The sequence below is a fragment of the Notolepis coatsorum genome (genome assembly GCF_963971535.1).
Source record: "Notolepis coatsorum genome assembly, chromosome: 8".
In the NCBI taxonomy this organism is placed as follows: Eukaryota; Metazoa; Chordata; class Actinopteri; order Aulopiformes; family Paralepididae; genus Notolepis; species Notolepis coatsorum.
Window position 1 is genome coordinate 129,846,544 of NC_140172.1, and position 17,693 is coordinate 129,864,236.

A 17,693-nucleotide genomic window follows, 5' to 3' on the forward strand; every position below is an offset into this window, starting at 1 on the left:
CTGATGCTAAGGATAGCGGTTGCATATATACGACGAGGGGCAATTGAAAAACAATATAGCCTATTATTATGATAAACGGAGATATACATCCAGAAGAAGCCGTATTTGTTTTGTATGCCGAAATGAGGCAGGGGGTGGAGAGTCGCCACAGAGACGTTGGGCTTTGGCCAAACATCACCGCATTTTAGCAGTTAATTTACGTTTAGTCGAGGGTTTACATTGCGTTGGAGTATTTTTTTTTTATCTGTCGAATTTTGCAGATTGTGTAGGGAAAATGCAGCTTGCTTGAGGAGGACACCCCAGATATCCATCCATTGCTGCTGCCATGATGATGGGCAGAGGTCTCCTCTCGACTACGGCTTCGCCGGTTGGAGAAGAAGCAGATTGATCGGGACGTGGTCACATCTGCGGAGCTGCCAATGACGGATGTTATTATTATCTTTGGAGCTTAATCCCGTAGGCTTAATATTAAACGCGTAAACACACACACACACAGTAATTCTATCTCAGGGAAAATGTCTTCTCGTTCTGCGCTGCCGTCTGGGAACGACAGGACCACTGACCATGTAAGTGCAATTATAGCCTCTACAGCTCGTGTTTATGTGCATGCAGAAATGTGTGTTTATGTGCGTGCAGAAATGTGTGTTTATGTGCGTGCAGAAATGTACACTATGCATGATTATGGCGCATCACTATTCATTGTGTTTATTTACAGAGGGAATTGTGTAGCCCCACAACAGGCAATGCATTTTATTTTTTATTTTTCTTCCGATCAAAGGAGGGAATCTGGGCTTTGATATTGGATGGATATTTAGCAGAGCAGGTTCTCTCAAAATGGGCTATCCTTGAGCATCTATAGAGAAAGAGCTGATGGCAGGCGAACAGTCCGGATTGAGTCCATCCGCATACGATAACAGTCAGTGGATCTGCGCAGAAGCTTCATACTGACCGTCACCTCTTATTACTGTATAATAATGCTGTAGAGACAGTGATGTCACATACTGCTCGTCTATTCCCCTTGTGTGGCGGCCGACAGAAATTGGATGGGTGGGACGGGTGCACACACGGTAATTCGAATAGGGGGGAAAACCCGAATATACATCCATTTTCCAAGTATAGTTCCGCATTATAAAGCGAGAGGATTGCTGCATAAAATGATGTGCAATCCATTGCTGCGTAGCCTAAGAAGCGGCCGCCCAGAGCAAGTGGGTGTCGAACAGCGCCATACATTCGTCTATCTCCACTAAACCAAAAACAGAGGGCCAGAGACAATGGAGATTTATTTATGATAGACATAAGAAATGTATGATAGACAAAAGTAGCTTGCCACTGCATGTCTGCCTGCCTATCTGTCCATCTACAGTATCTAGCTACAGTAGCTAGCTAGCTATCTGTCTATCTAGTATATTTCAGATATGACAAGGCCTTTACTATAGGACAGTAATATCAAGGATTGGACTTCTGTATTGTATTATTAATGGTTATCAAAAGAAGAGGTGTGTGTAATTTGTTGATTTGAACATTAATAGAGACCATCAACTAAGCATACCTTTTAGTCTAGGGGCCTTGTTAAGCCTGTACTGTATGTTTCTCCATCAAACTGCCCCTCCAAAACACACTTCCGAGTCGGTGTAGGTGTGTTAGTGCATGTGTGTGATTTTGATGGAGTTGTGATAGATGATCCTTTTCAATGGATATACAGATTCCTCGTCTCCATTACATGCACCTTGATATGCAATTACTTATGCAGCAATGACAGAAGGGAACTGGCCTATGTTGGCCAAGGCAATATCAGGTCTGATGCAGGCAATATAGTAGATCAGAGGGAACATTTTCCATTATTTTACTCTGGGAGCCAGTGTCATTAAAACATACTAGGATTTAAAGCGACAATTATGTGGGTTTTAATTTTTTATTTTTTATTAACTCATTGGACGCCAGACCCGATGATAGTCAGGTTAACGCGCCATCGCTTGAGCGCCAATCACGAGTATAGTCAGGTTTTACTCGTTATTTCTTTTATTAGCGATATCCATTCATTTTCATCCATCCAGCCTGATGTTATCGTTGGGAATGGGTCTGAGCTCGCAAAAGGGAAAATACCGCCCCCTACGCCTTCCGGCTGATATTGCACTCCACTGGGAATGGTATAGTTTTTTAAATCAGGTGAGGTAACCTGATTTCAATGATAGATCTGCGAGGGGGCCCTCATATGCAATGCTGTTGAATGTGGCACGGACCTCCGCGCCCACTCGCCCAGTACTTCAAATGGCGATCAGATAATTGGATTATTTCTTTTGCATTACATCAGATACAAGGTAAGAACATTATATATAAATTTGATCGTTGATCTGATATGTATTTCTACCCTGATCGATGCTGTATCTGTGTGTGTATGTGTGGCTGTTTTCCGTTGGGTGCAGGGGGGGGGGGGGGGGGGCACCGCGCTACGAGGGCCATTTCATGTGTGCACGAGGAAGGACAGTAATGATGATCTAGCGTTGATTTCAGGAAGATTCGATAGTCATCCGAAAAATTACAACGTATTTTGTGTATTCCACTAAAGGGCTATTATCGCGTCTTTCTCTGGAATGACTAGAAATCACCAAAACTTCAAAACGTATTCAAAACGGTATAAAAACGTAAATGTACAAATAAAAAAACAATCCATTTTGTACATGTTGACTGCAAGCAACTCACTGATAATCTACGAGTGTATTAGACCCATAGCCATAATTTATCCCTTGTGCCTTGTTAGGTAACTGACAGAGTTAGCACGTCAGTGCATGAAAAGATTGCATCACGTTCAAGGTCATAAAAAACTTAATTTGTAATATTTCGTTCCAATTCTTTTTTTATGAATACCACTATGAATGAACCTAACTCAACATATCTATCAAAGATTCCAAAGATTTCCGAATTGTAACCCGGCCCTTATATTCCCGTTTGTGTTACGGTTAGGGTTAGGTTGGGGTTAGGTTTAGGGTTGGGGTTAGGTTAGGGGACTGTTCCCCAACACTGAGCAAGTGTTGGGGTGGGCACGGGCACAGGGATGAGATTTTACCTTCTCCTAATCTTTCTGTCTGGGTAACCCTAACCCTAACCTCCTAATGGCAAGAAATAAACCACTATGGACGCTTTGAAAGCTAATATTGTTAACTTTTGTGTTAGAGGGTTTCAAAATCTAATCTTTTCAAATTCTGTAAATATATGGAAAATAAGCAAACGGACCCAATTTCATGACATAATCATCAACACAGCCACCATTGTACACACACACACACACACACACACACACACACACACACACACACACACACACACACACACACACACACACACACACACACACACACACACACGCAAACACACACACACACACACACACACACACACACACATACACACACACACACACACACACACACACACACACACACACACACACACACACACGCAAACACACACACACACACACACACACACACACACACACACACACACACACACACAAGGCTAAATACAGGAAATAGTTGCTAAGGAGGCACAAGGGTTAAGATATATTTTAAGCACTCGCAAATCTCCCAGTCCTCCCATTGATTAAAGTGGTGGCCATCTAGACCTATATCGGGCATATAGCTCCGGCGCTGAATGAGTGCTATAGATACAAATCTTTATGTAGAATAATAATTTATAATTTTTTTTAAAATAATACATCCACAAAGCAATACAATTATTGCTTTTCCCCCAAGAAAATGATTGATTAATACATTTATCGTAAAAAGAAAAAATTGTGGGTCCAAAATGAATGTTGTTGTTTACATGTTGCAGGCATGTATCCCCTCCTTACTTCCTATTCCCCCATGTGGAATGCTCCTGATTGGATACATGACATACTGGTGCTCAGTGCGACATCTAGTGGCTGAATGTTATCTATAGCACCTTTAAGCTCTGGAGCGTGTACAGAGCAAATTGAGTTCACCTCACAGCACTCACCTTCGCTGCACAACACAAAGCAGTTGTGTTGTGTCTCCTTAGTGTTGTGTCTCACCAGACCATTTGAGACCAGAGCAGTGAAGGTGAGTGCCGGGTGGTCTCAATTTGCTCTGTACACACTCCAGAACTTCATTAATTAATAAAAAGAAGAAGAAAAAAAGACACATTGTCGCTTTAAGTCATGTAGGAGACCAGACATAGACCCTGTTTCGGGGTCCAGACCCATCGTTTGAGAATCAAATTATAATTTTTTTTGTAAGGCCCGACAACACAAGTTAATGTCCCCATGGGCCGGACACGTCTTCTTTAAACAAGTCAAGAAGAAACATCACAATAAATCAAGAACAAAGCAAAAACACCATGAAGTCCAAAGAATTTAAAATAAATGAATGCAACACTCCCAGACATACCCCACGCGAAGGTAAGGAAAAACTCACTAAAACCTAGCAATAGGAAAAAATGCACCACAGGCAATGTGGAGGAGAGAAACATTAGAAGGGCCGTTCAAGGGGGGATCTTAGATGTCGGTGATAGTAGTGTTGCAATAAAACAGGCTGAGCTCTGTTAAGGAAGGACAGGACACACTCACTGAGAAACATTGCTTTATACTGAAAACTAGGGTAAGCCATTTTAAGTTTATTAGTGAATCTTAAAAGTGAGGAACCAGCTGACTTGATTAAAGGGGCGTGTTTAAAACGGCCATTTTGTTTAGTTAAGTGCCCCCATTAAGGGACTGTTTCCTGTTTACTAGTAGCAACTGATCTTCTGAGTGAGCCATTAAGAGCCTGCCCTGTTTAAAAGCAGAGGTCCAGACTGTGTTGAAATCACTCTGTGCTGAGCTCTGTTAAGGAAGGACAGGACACACTCACTGAGAAACATTGCTTTATACTGAAAACTAGGGTAAGCCATTTTAAGTTTATTAGTGAATCTTAAAAGTGAGGAACCAGCTGACTTGATTAAAGGGGCGTGTTTAAAACGGCCTTTTTGTTTTGTTAAGTGCCCCCATTAAGGGCCAGGTGTTAAGACAGCACTAATTAGTGTTTGAGATTTAAAGGCTTGCTGGTGTAGCGTCAGCGAAGCGTCGAGAAACGAAGAGGGACAAAGAGGAGGAGTTTTCCTGGAGTTCTTCGAAGAGGGATCCACCGATCCACCCAGTGCTAAGTACACCCTAGTCCTATCTTACACTCCACTCTGAAAAATCCTTTCCCTCCCACTCTGCTATTTCTCTACTTCCTCCCTGCCACTCTTGACAAGACAATGTGTCTCATACCTATATCCACAATCTGCTCCTCTAGAACAGATTTAACCCACCCACGGCAGTTTGCTAGCAACCCGGCTAATCTCTCCTACCCTCCTACAGCCACTAATACACCCGTCACAGTACGGGGAGGCTTATGGAATTGTCAATCAGCAGTCAAGAAAGCTGACTTCATTACTGCCTACGCCCATAGTCTAAATCTGCAGCTCCTGGCTCTAACTGAGACCTGGATAACCCCCAATAACTCATCAACACCTGCAGCATTATCTACAAACTATAACTTCACTCACACACCTCGACCTTCCAGACGGGGTGGAGGCACTGGCCTCATGACATCTCCTTCATGGGCTACAAACGTAACACCACTCCCAGAACTGTCACTCTCCTCTCTCGAATATCATGCAGTATCTGTCTCTAATCCTTTCAATCTCACCATTGTTACACTCTACCGCCCTCCAGGTACACTCGATCACTTCACAGATGAGCTGGACATGCTTCTTAGCTCCTTACCGGAAGATGGTACCCCTCTCCTTCTATTGGGCGACTTCAACCTGCCTGACTCATCTCAGTCAGTCATAGTAGTCTCCCTCCTACAATCGTTTGACCTGACTCCCACTGCCATGCCTCCCACCCACAAAGCAGGCAACTCCTTGGATCTCATATTTTCCCGTAACTCCAGCATCATTAACACCACGGTAACTCCCCTACATGTATCTGACCATTCCTTCATATCCTTCTCACTAACTCTCATGCTTAACCGAAAGGTCTTCACCCCAACTCAAACAGTCTCACTCAGACGCAACCTGCCCTCCCCATCCCCCTCCACCCTCTCCTCTGACATACTATCCGCTCTACCTCTGAGTGACACCTTCTCTGCTCTCTCCACAGAGATGGCAACCTCCACCCTCCTTTCAGCCCTTGCAACCTCCTTCAACAAGCTCTGTCCCCTCGTTGAGAAACCTGCCCGTCGTTCCCCACCCAGTCCATGGCTGACAGATCCAGTGAGAGAACAAAGACAGGTCCTGAGAGCAGCTGAAAGGAAGTATAGAAAGTCACGCCTCACTGCTGACATCGACACATATCACAACCTCTTGTTAACATTCTCCAAAACCATCACTAATGCCAAAGCTTCTTTCTTCCACCATAGGATCGAGGCCTCTGCCAAGAATCTTCGCAAACTGCATGCTACCATGTCCTCCCTCCTCACTCCCCCCCCACCCCCCCCTCCCTCATCTTTCTCTGCCGAAGACTTTGCGATCTTCTTTGAGGAAAAAGTGGAGAACATCCGCAGCTCCTTCTCCCAACCCCCACCCATTCCAAATGCTGAATCGAGAACCTCATCCTTCACTCTGTCATCTTTCTCTCCCATTACAGAAGCAGAGACCCTGACACTGGTAACGTCGAACCGTCCGACTACTTGCCAGCTGGACCAGCTACCCTCCCCACTCCTCCAGACCATAGCACCGGACATCCTCCCATTCCTAACGGCAACCATCAACTCCTCACTCAACTCGGGGGTGGTCCCTACCTCCCTAAAACAAGCCAGAGTCACGCCGCTCATAAAAAAACCAACCCTGAACCCTACCGTCATAGGCAACTACCGTCCTGTCTCTCTTCTCTCCTTCCTTTCTAAAACACTTGAACGTGCTGTATCCAACCAACTTACTGCTTATCTCTTACAGAATGACCTCCTAGACCCTAATCAGTCAGGCTTCAGGACTGGTCACTCCACAGAGACAGCCCTCATTGCGGTCACAGAGGCACTTCACTTAGCAAAAGCGAAAGGCCTCTCCTCTGTCCTGATTCTCCTAGATCTATCTGCAGCCTTCGACACAGTCAACCACCAGATCCTCCTTGCGGCCCTCGCAGGAATGGGAGTGGCTGGCTCTGCGCTGACATGGCTGTCATCATACCTCAATGACCGCTCCTACCAAGTGTCATGGAGAGGGACCCTGTCGGCCACCCGCCCCCTGCGGACGGGTGTCCCCCAGGGCTCGGTTTTAGGACCCCTTCTCTTCTCCCTCTACACTAAATCACTGGGTAACATTATCACGTCTCATGGCTTCTCCTACCATTGTTATGCCGACGATACTCAACTCTTCCTCTCCTTCCCTCCCTCAGATATCCACGTCTCTGAGCGGATCTCGGCCTGTCTGTCCGACATCTCCGCCTGGATGACGTCCAACCACCTCAAACTGAACCTAAGCAAAACAGAATTGCTCCACCTGCCGGCCAAATCCTCCCCCCTAACCGACCTTTCAATCACAGTCGAGAATGCAGCTGTGACTGCGTCCCCGACCGCCAAGAACCTTGGTGTTGTCCTCGACGACCAGTTGAACTTCTCTGCTCACATCGCAGCGACGACCAGAACCTGCCGATTCCTCCTGAGCAACGTCAGAAGGATCCGCCCCTTCCTGACAAAAGAAGCCACCCAACTCCTCGTCCAATCAACAGTCATCTCCCGCCTCGACTACTGCAATGCACTGCTCGCTGGCCTCCCGGCCACTGCCACTAAGCCTCTTCAACTCATTCAGAACGCAGCGGCCCGCCTGATCTCAAACCTACCGAAGTCGGCCCATGTCACCCCACTTCTTAGGGACCTGCACTGGCTCCCCATTGCTGCACGAATCCGCTTCAAGGCCCTCGACCTAGCATACCGTGCGGCAAAGGGAACCGCTCCCGCCTACCTCCGGTCAATGGTGTCTAACTACACACCCTCAAGACCCCTACGCTCTGCATCTTCTGGCCGCCTCAGACCTACTCCTATCCAAGCTCCGGGAGGGTCATCAAAGAGAAGTCGCCTATTCTCAGTCCTTGCCCCACAATGGTGGAATGAACTACCCACCCCAGTTAGGACAGCCGAATCACGTCCAATCTTTCGCCGTCGACTAAAGACGCACTTCTTCAACCATTATCTGACTTAAAAAAAAAAAAAAAAAAAAAAAAAAAAAAAATCTAACCCTAACTAACCGTACTGTCATGCACTTGTCCTAATAAACTAACCTACACTGTAGCACTCAACACTTTGATGAACATTGTTACTCAGCTGATAGAGTTGTGCCCTTCCTGATGGCTTGTCGTACAGAACTTGTAAGTCGCTTTGGATAAAAGCGTCAGCTAAATGACTAAATGTAAATGTAAATGTAATGAAACAGTTGGTAAGCATGCACACATACGTGTAATGAAACACAAATAAGTGCATGCAATAGCAACTGAACAGTTTAAAATATTGAAAAATAGAGCTGATGGCGAATCCGTTTGAGGTATGGGGGCGGCGTAGAGAGAGTCGCATCCTCCCGGTCATCATCACGGGACGTCCACCACTGCGGTCATCACCACGAGACAGCCACTCACAGGAAGACGGGGACAGGCGTTAGATAGTTTGCGTGATTGTGACGGGCGGACATAGCAATAGATACATGTGGTAAGCATATATGTGAAACACTGCAGCAGGTGAATGTGCCCGGCCAGTACGCCTCCAGTTCCATTGCTTAGGCCTATAGAGGTGTTTCACACGCGGAAGGAAGCGGCTAAATTGGCTCCAGGTGGGACTGAAGTGTGAACAGTGATGGTAGTGTGGGGAAGAGGGGGAGTGTCTAAAGGTGGGTCCGGGATGGGAGGATGCGAGAGAGAGAGAGAGAAATAAATAGAGTGACAGAGAGAGAGAGTGCTGAGATGAGGGTGACATGCTGGGGGGGTGGAGGTGTGACGCCTCAGGGCCTGGGACTGGCCAGGGACCACTGTGCAGGCAGCTGCTCCCTTTTACTCCCACCCCCCCCCCCCCTTCTGTCCATCCTGGTTCACAATGTCTTCCTCCTCTGAATCCGTCTCTCATATCACTTTTTGTCTTACATGTTACCATCTCCCACTTTCTTATCACATGTCAATCTCTCTCTCTCTCTTTCTCTTTCTCTACATTGCTTATCTATCCCTGTCTTTCTCAGCTTTTTTCCATTCCCCCCCCCTCTCTCTCTCTCTCTCTCTCTCTCTCTCTCTCTCTCTCTCTCTCTCTCTCTCTCTCCTTCTCTCCCTCTCTCTCTCCCTCTCTCTCTCTCTCTCTCTCTCTCTCTCTCTCTCTCTCTCTCTCTCTCTCTCTCTCTCTCTCTCTCTCTCTCTCTCTCCCTCTCTCTCTCCCTCTCTCCAGTTCTGTATCGTGTTGATTGTCACATGACACAAGAGGAGCCACATCACATTCAAATACACCAAGCGTTGTTTTTGTAAAAGCAAATGGTTGTTGTCCTCCTTTCTCTCTTCTGCTCTGCTTCCTAGATGAAAATCATCCATGACTCAAGCTTTGGATGCTATCATCACGGCACACAGTGAACTAAAGAGACCGGGGCCCAGACTCATGCTACTAGCATGTAGCAGCACAGCTTTAGCACTTGCAGAGCTGTAGGCCTATAAATGATAAATGATAAATGAGGCTACCTTGATCTTCATTAAAGTACATTTTATTGCATGCCTTAAAATGTCTTACTTATATCCTTGTATTCTTATTAGGGAAAACCCACAATGGAATCAAGATGTTCAATGAGTTGTCATGACGTGTTCTGCTGGGCAACATCTGTTAACCTAGAAACGAGTGATATCATGTATAACATAACACCCAAGCTAAGCAGGCGCATCTCTCCCTTATATTCATCAGGACAGACATATGGTGGAATGATTCTAGCAGCGCAGAGGCGGATATTACCCTTGTGAAATACCTCGGTCCACCAGTAGTTTAGTTATGTCGTTGATTAAGAGGCACTTACTGTAAAGCGGGATCACCTGCATATTCGTGCCAGTGAAATACACCTAAACCGAGGGACACATTCGTTTCCCAGTGTCTCCCACAAATATCTGGCAGCAGATACGGAGCACGGTAGGTGAGATGACAGATATACCCATATAAACATCTGCTTACTTTAGGTAGGCCTACTGTTTTCTGTTTTCAAACAATACATTATCCATCACGATGTTCCTTCAGGCTTGCCCCACGCAAAGAGCCAATGGCCCGGATCATTTCGCTTCTGGAGAAGATCGTCTCTCTCTCTCCATGAGTTCATACCCTGCCCTCTGTGGGAGTCCAGCAGCATGTTATGACTATGGATGCACCGATACTGATATCGGATATCGGTTTGATACCAGGTTAAAATAGAATATCGGCATCGGAGAATTTCCCAGATACTATAATCCGATACCAACATGGCGGCGATAAAAGCAAAGTGACTTGATTTGCTGCATTTTTGACACATTAACTCAAAATGCTCAAAGCAGATTTGTATTCTACCATAATTGTCTGTCCGTCAATGTCGCACCAAAAACAACCAAATCAAATTCCTTGTATGTGAAAACTACTTGGCAATAAAGACCTTTCCGATTCTGATTCTGATTCTGATTCAAATACAGATACTGGTATTGGATATACAGTAGGTCTGATACCAGGCTAAAATAGAATTTCGGTATTGGAGAATTTCCCAGATACTAACTTTCCATAAATAAAAGCAAAGTGACTTGATTTGCTGCATTTGCGATGCGTTAGGACAATAATGGCGAAACATTTATTATATCTCAATAATGTTTTGTCGAATGACCCCAAAATGACGGTCCAAGTCTATACTGTTCAGTAAAAGTGATGGATGGGATTTGGTACTCCGTATCGACCGATACTGAAAGTTTAGGACTCGGAATTGGTATCATCAGTGAAAAGGTGGTATCCGTGCTTCCCTAGTTACTGTATGATGACATTAGTGCACGGTATATAACAGTGTGCTGTCTGCTCCTGGTGGGTGACGGTACCTGGTAGTGACCCTCTATCTCCTCTTCCCTCTCCCCCAGCATGTCTCACTGGGGACCAGCCGCTCGGACAAGGGCACCAGCCTGTCTAGCCGCTCTCTGGGTGCCCGATGCAGGAACTCCATCGCCTCCTGCTCCGACGAGCAGCCGCACATCGGCAACTACCGCTTGCTCAAGACCATCGGCAAGGGAAACTTTGCCAAGGTCAAGCTGGCCCGCCACATCCTGACGGGCAAGGAGGTGAGGCTGGGGCCACTGGAGCTGTGGATGTGTGGGGGGGGGGGGGGGGGGGGAGGGGGGGGGTGGAGTGTGTGAGTAAAAGTAATGGTGAGAGGTTACATTTTACATTTTACGACTATATAGACCACCGTAACACTTCCGGGATTCTGAAATCAGGGAGGAGATTGCGGGGGGGTCAAATGAATGAATGTGGACGAGAGCCGTGATGTAAGTGGTTGCCGATACGGCTGTGGGGGTGCTAGAGACATGATCGAATAGACGTTTATGCGCCTCGCTCTCCTGAACACGGCGTGACCCATAACTAATCGATCAGAACTAAATCGGCAGAGAAAAAGCCCGTTTTAAAGCACCTATTCCGCATGGACATGCGCAGAGTGCCCATGGAGTCTGGACGACGCGAGATGACGCTCGAATGAATGTGGACTGTTCCATCAGAGGGGGGAGCTTCGATGGTCATGTAAGTGGCTACAGACCGCTGCACTTAAATATAAATATTAGTCTACCTGGAGACTCAATGAGGTAATTGTAGATGTCGCCATAAGACGCGTCTGGCCATTTAGTGGGATCATTTTTTCATTATCCTGTTCGGCTGAAAGGACATTGGCCACCGAAGCTCCCCCCTCTGATAGAACAGTCCACATTCATTCGAGCGTCATCTCGCGTCGTCCAGACTCCATGGGCACTCTGCGCATGTCCATGCGGAATAGGTGCTTTAAAATGGGCTTTTTCTCTGCCGATTTAGTTCTGATCGATTAGTTATGGGTCACGCCGTGTTCAGGAGAGCGAGGCGCATAAACGTCTATTCGATCATGTCTCTAGCACCCCCACAGCCGTATCGGCAACCACTTACATCACGGCTCTCGTCCACATTCATTCATATGCACCCCCCGCAATCTCCTCCCCGATTTCAATGTAACGCGGAAGTGTAGTGGTCTATTGGTGGATTAACATGTTCATGAGTAGGTGGAGGCAATTAAAAGTTGGGAGTTAAATATATCCATGCATTTTAAGTAAGAGGATGGATGGAAACAATATTTCTTGTTACAATAGTATTATTATTGTGCATTTCCTCACCACAAGTTGTCATTGTGTGTATTTTCAGGTTGCAATAAAAATTATTGACAAAACTCAGTTGAATCCAACCAGCCTACAAAAGGTGAGTCTTGACTTTATTTAATTTATATAATAATGTAAATAAGTATATGCTTGATAATGTACTTAATATGCTAGGCTAAAAATAGGAACTGAAATTGTAGTAATAACGCACTAATAACGTCTAAATGTACCCCCACTGTCTCTAGAGGCAATAGCCAGTAACGACACAGAGAAGCCTTAGCCTCCGTAACAAGTTTGGGCATCTTTGACTTAATTCAATGAGAGACTAGATAAGGGTTAGGAGACCGAAAGGAGGTTTAGGTTGTTTTTCTGGTTGTCTTCTCCTTACTTCTCCGTCAGAAGGAGTAAGGAAGAAGAGAGAGAGAGAGAGAGAGAGAGAGAGAGAGAGAGAGCGAGAGAGCAATAGATAGAGTGAGGGATCGTAGGATGTGATGCTGTTTGGCAGCTGTTATGCACTGGATGGGAGCGAAAGGAGACCTTTGCTCTGTGACCTACAGTAGGTCTGGTCTCTCTGGGGTTAAGCACAGCTCTGAGTGGGGAGTGACTCATTTCTCAGATCCTGGTCACCCGAGTCATTTCTTGTCCCAATTCATCTTCCTCTTACAGTAATACACATCGCTGTGGGTAACAAACTGAATTATATCAACTACAAAACGGTTACAGCCAGGGGGATACAAGATAAACAAGTGCAGTTGTGGAATCTTATTGTATTATTACATCTATTATAATTTTTGTTGGGTGGCCATTTTCTTTCGTGCTAAGAATGAGTTTTGAGGGTATCTTTGGACTTGCATAGGTGTGCGTCACATGGAGGGCATTTGATGGGCTGGCTTCTTTTTTCCCCTGCTGGTCAGCATGTTGAGGGTTGAGCGTGAATGGTGGACACTCAGGGTTTGTTGTGCATGAAGGGCAGAGCCGGAATGGTAGACACTTTGGTTTCACCGGCAATCAAGGGCAGATTCAATATGGTGAGTATGCAGACTTTGCTTTACTCAAATTAAAAACCCGGAGCGGTGGATATCTGGGTTCGCTTCAGATTAGTGGAAGAGCTGGGGGTACGTTCCCATCAGGGGATTGGGACCTACGCAGGGTGCTTTGCAGTGTACTGTATGAAAGAAATCTCTACCATATTCAGTGTAGTCCATAGGGGGCCGACTTTGATCACTGCGAAGGTACCTCCAAACTGGGCATTCCCACAGTGTACAAGGCATGAGAACTTCACAGGAAGTGAAGACAAACATTTCCCCAAAATGTGTTGTACCTGAGACCTACAGCAGCTGATGAAGGCCATAAACCCTAATTTTCCTCTTTGTTAAAATGGGAGCAAGCTAATTTAGGTTACAGCTGATGATAATAACTATAATAACTACAATATTATGTCCCTCCAGGATTTTGCTATATATTTTTTTTTACATTCGCAAGAATGAATGCAAATTCAACCAAACCCCCGCAAACCCCAGCTTGCAAATTTGACCAATCCCCTCAATATTTCCACATAAAATGGTCAGGATGCACACAATATTCTGGTTCCCTGCAATATGAATCTCCACCAGGTGAAGCCAGGGGGGGATCATGCATTTGGTTGCATGTGTGTGTGTGTGTCTGTCTGTGTATCTATCCGGAGCTAATGTCGTCACAGCAGGCCAGGGACGTGACACCTGGAATGTATTTTTTTTTAAATCGACCAACGACAAATACTTTATTTTAATTCATTCAATTCAATTTCATTGGTGTCCATTCAAATAATACCCTGAAGACTTGTTTGTCGAAACGTTGGAAATAGAATAAATTATTTTTACATTGTGGCTACAAGTGTGCGACTGATCTCCGTTCACACTGGTGTTGTCACCGTGGTCAGCACCTCTCCAGTGCTGGTGTGCTCTCATTCTCTCTCCTATACCTATGCATTAAAAACATTTATGCATGAATGAATTCCCATCATTGTCCATTGAAATAAGCCCCTCCCCCTTGTGCTTGGATCCTGTTTCTAACATGCTTCCTATCGCTCTTCCTATGCTTCCTAACATGCTTCCTATCAGCCTTCCTATGCTTCCTAACATGCTTCCTATCAGCCTTCCTATGCTTCCTAACATGCTTCCTATCAGCCTTCCTATGCTTCCTAACATGCTTCCTATCGCTCTTCCTATGCTTCCTAACATGCTTCCTATCAGTTTTCCTATGCTTCCTAACATGCTTCCTATCGCTCTTCCTATGCTTCCTAACATGCTTCCTATGCTTCCTATCACCCTTCCTATGCTTCCTATCACCCTTCCTATGCTTCCTAACATGCTTCCTATCACCCTTCCTATGCTTCCTATCACCCTTCCTATGCTTCCTATCACCCTTCCTATGCTTCCTATCACCCTTCCTATGCTTCCTAACATGCTTCCTATCACCCTTCCTATGCTTCCTAACATGCTTCCTATCACCCTTCCTATGCTTCCTAACATGCTTCCTATCACCCTTCCTATGCTTCCTATCACCCTTCCTATGCTTCCTATCACCCTTCCTATGCTTCCTAACATGCTTCCTATCACCCTTCCTATGCTTCCTATCACCTTTCCTATGCTTCCTAACATGCTTCCTATCACCCTTCCTATGCTTCCTATCACCCTTCCTATGCTTCCTAACATGCTTCCTATCACCCTTCCTATGCTTCCTAACATCCTTCCTATGCTTCCTAACATGTTTCATATCGCCCTTCCTATGCTTCCTAACATGCTTCCTATGCTTCCTATGCTTCCTATCACCCTTCCTACACTTCCTAAAATCATCCCTATGCTTCCTAACATCCTCCATTATGCTTCCTATCACCCTTCGTAAGCTTCCTAACATCCTTCATGTGTTTCCTAACATCCTTCCCATGCTTTCTAACATGCTTCCTAACATCCTTCCCATGCTTTCTAACATGCTTCCTAACATCCTCCCTATGCTTCCTAAAATGCTTCCTATCATCCTTCCCATGTTCCGTATTACCGTCTAATGACTACAATGGGAGAGCAGTCAGTGTGTGTCAGTTAGCATGGTTGTCTGTGTGTTTGTTATTTTTTCCAATATATCGATATACTGAATATTTGAAATGGTTTCAAGACTCTTTTGCCACACTATGGATACCAGTTGCCTGCACCTGCACTTTCTCACGCCAACAGTGACACAAATACTAGCCTAGGTGCTGTCGGTGGGTGCTACACACATACACACACACAGCCCCGCCTCCTCCCACACACAGCCCCGCCCCCTCCCACACACAGCCCCGCCCCCTCCCACTCACACAGTACACTTCTTTTAATAAAAAAATAAGAAGGTGCTACATGTACATGTTTCCTTAATTTATAAGATTGTTTAATTATATAATATTGTTTAGTTTTTTTTAAGACTTAATCTAAAAATAATTATGTTTCTAAATTTCTTTATATTTATTCGAGTATTAGAGAAGCTGAGAAGTTCAGCTCACAATGGAAACAACACACTCACAGCCTACCCTACCATAACCCTACCAGCTGTATTTGAACAACTAAATAAGATGAAAACTCATATGAATGAAGAAACTGAACAGGGCCCTGTGATATCGAAAATGTTATTGAATATCGATATTTTTCAAAGTATTTGTATCAAAGTTAGAAATTCCAGTATTGTGACAACACTAAAGCAACAATCTTCATTCGACAGTCACTTTTACAACTGAAATGACTAAACCACAACAGAACACAGTATATCGCCACAAAGAGGGAACTGCTTTGAAGTTGGTGGCAGGAACCAACGTGAGCGCTTGACATCATTTGTCATGGAAAAGAGTTAGTGAATGCGAGAGGGACAGAGAGAGACAGGGATGCAGGCTCATGTGTGTGTGAGACATAGAACTCGTATGAGGTAGGAAGGGAGAGAGAGAGGGGGGCAGGTGTGTGTGTGAGGCATAGAACTCGTATGAGGTAGGAAGGGAGAGAGGGGGGGGGGGGGCAGGTGTGTGTGAGGCATAGAACTCGTATGAGGTAGGAAGGGAGAGAGGGGGGGGGGCAGGTGTGTGTGAGGCATAGAACTCGTATGAGGTAGGAAGGGAGAGAGAGGGGGGCAGGTGTGTGTGAGGCATAGAACTCGTATGAGGTAGGAAGGGAGAGAGGGGGGGGGCAGGTGTGTGTGAGGCATAGAACTCGTATGAGGTAGGAAGGGAGAGAGAGGGGGGCAGGTGTGTGTGAGGTATAGAACTCGTATGAGGTAGGAAGGGAGAGAGAGAGGGGGGCAGGTGTGTGTGAGGCATAGAACTCTTATGAGGTACAAAAGGAGAGAGAGAGGGGGCCAGGTGTGTGTGAGGCATAAAGGTCTTATGAGATAGGAAGGTACAGAAGGAGCTTAGATATAATTTTTGATAGGATGTATTTCCAAAAATATAAATTGCAATTTTTTTCATTGACTTGCAATTTTCTGAATTTGTTGTAATCTTTCCATAATAAAACACAGAAAATGCTGCAAAAAAAGAAATATCTTTAAAAACACTATTATAATGTTCATAAACATTGCAATTAATTGTAAATACATACAATGAACTTTACATTTGTAAATTATAGTATATTATTGGGTAATTACTAATTACCACTGGTAAATAAGTAGGTAAATACATAGAAACTACAGCTGAAATACTGAGAAAAATCTCCACGATTATCCATCAGCTCAACTAAGTACCGTGTAGTTGTGACCGGTTTAGGTTGGTAATAACTCAGATATAATTGCGTACTTCCTAGAAATGTAAGCAACCAATTCTTTTTTTTTGTATCCACTTTTTCTCCTTATTTTTCTATTTTTCTCCCATCCCAAGCCAATTCTCCCTTCAATTCTCCCCTCCCCTGTCTCGAACGTTGCTAGACTATGCCACCCACTGGTCGGCTGCAGTGAGGACCAAGCCTTGCATCACGTGTCCCCTCCGGTACACGAGGAGGCAGCCGTCACATCTTTTCACCTGCACAGCGCGATCTCTCAGTGGCGAGGAGTAACGCGTGGGAGGCTCACGCTGCCCCCGTTACCTCCTGATTCTGCTGTACAGGCGCACCAACCGACCTGTAGGAGTCGCTGTCCACAACGTCCAATCCCCTTTCCCACCCCTAACACTGCCAATTGTGTTAGTATGAACGACCAGCCAAGCTGGTAGCAACGCCGAGAGCTGGGCTCGAACCCAGCATCTCCTGCGTTAGTGGCGAGCGCCTTGCCCACTGCGCCACTTAGCCGCCCGTAAGCAACCAATTCTTAAAAACACCTCCATTACCTTTTACAGTACAGTTTCAACTTACTTACTGAGTAGATTGTCATGTTTTAC

At 45.4% G+C, this 17,693-nt stretch overlaps 1 protein-coding gene across 1 annotated transcript in view; it reads left to right on the forward strand.

Annotated features, from left to right (window-relative positions):
* Window positions 1-515: 515 nt before the first annotated feature.
* mark4a (MAP/microtubule affinity-regulating kinase 4a) overlaps window positions 516-17,693 on the forward strand; it is a gene marked incomplete at both ends in the record, with an annotated part of 68,284 nt that continues 51,106 nt past the window's right edge. Inside the window, 3 exons of the mRNA XM_084320780.1 lie at window positions 516-566; window positions 11,075-11,272; window positions 12,375-12,428. Coding sequence (XP_084176906.1) covers window positions 516-566; window positions 11,075-11,272; window positions 12,375-12,428 — 303 coding nt within the window. The remainder of the gene's footprint in view (window positions 567-11,074; window positions 11,273-12,374; window positions 12,429-17,693) is intronic.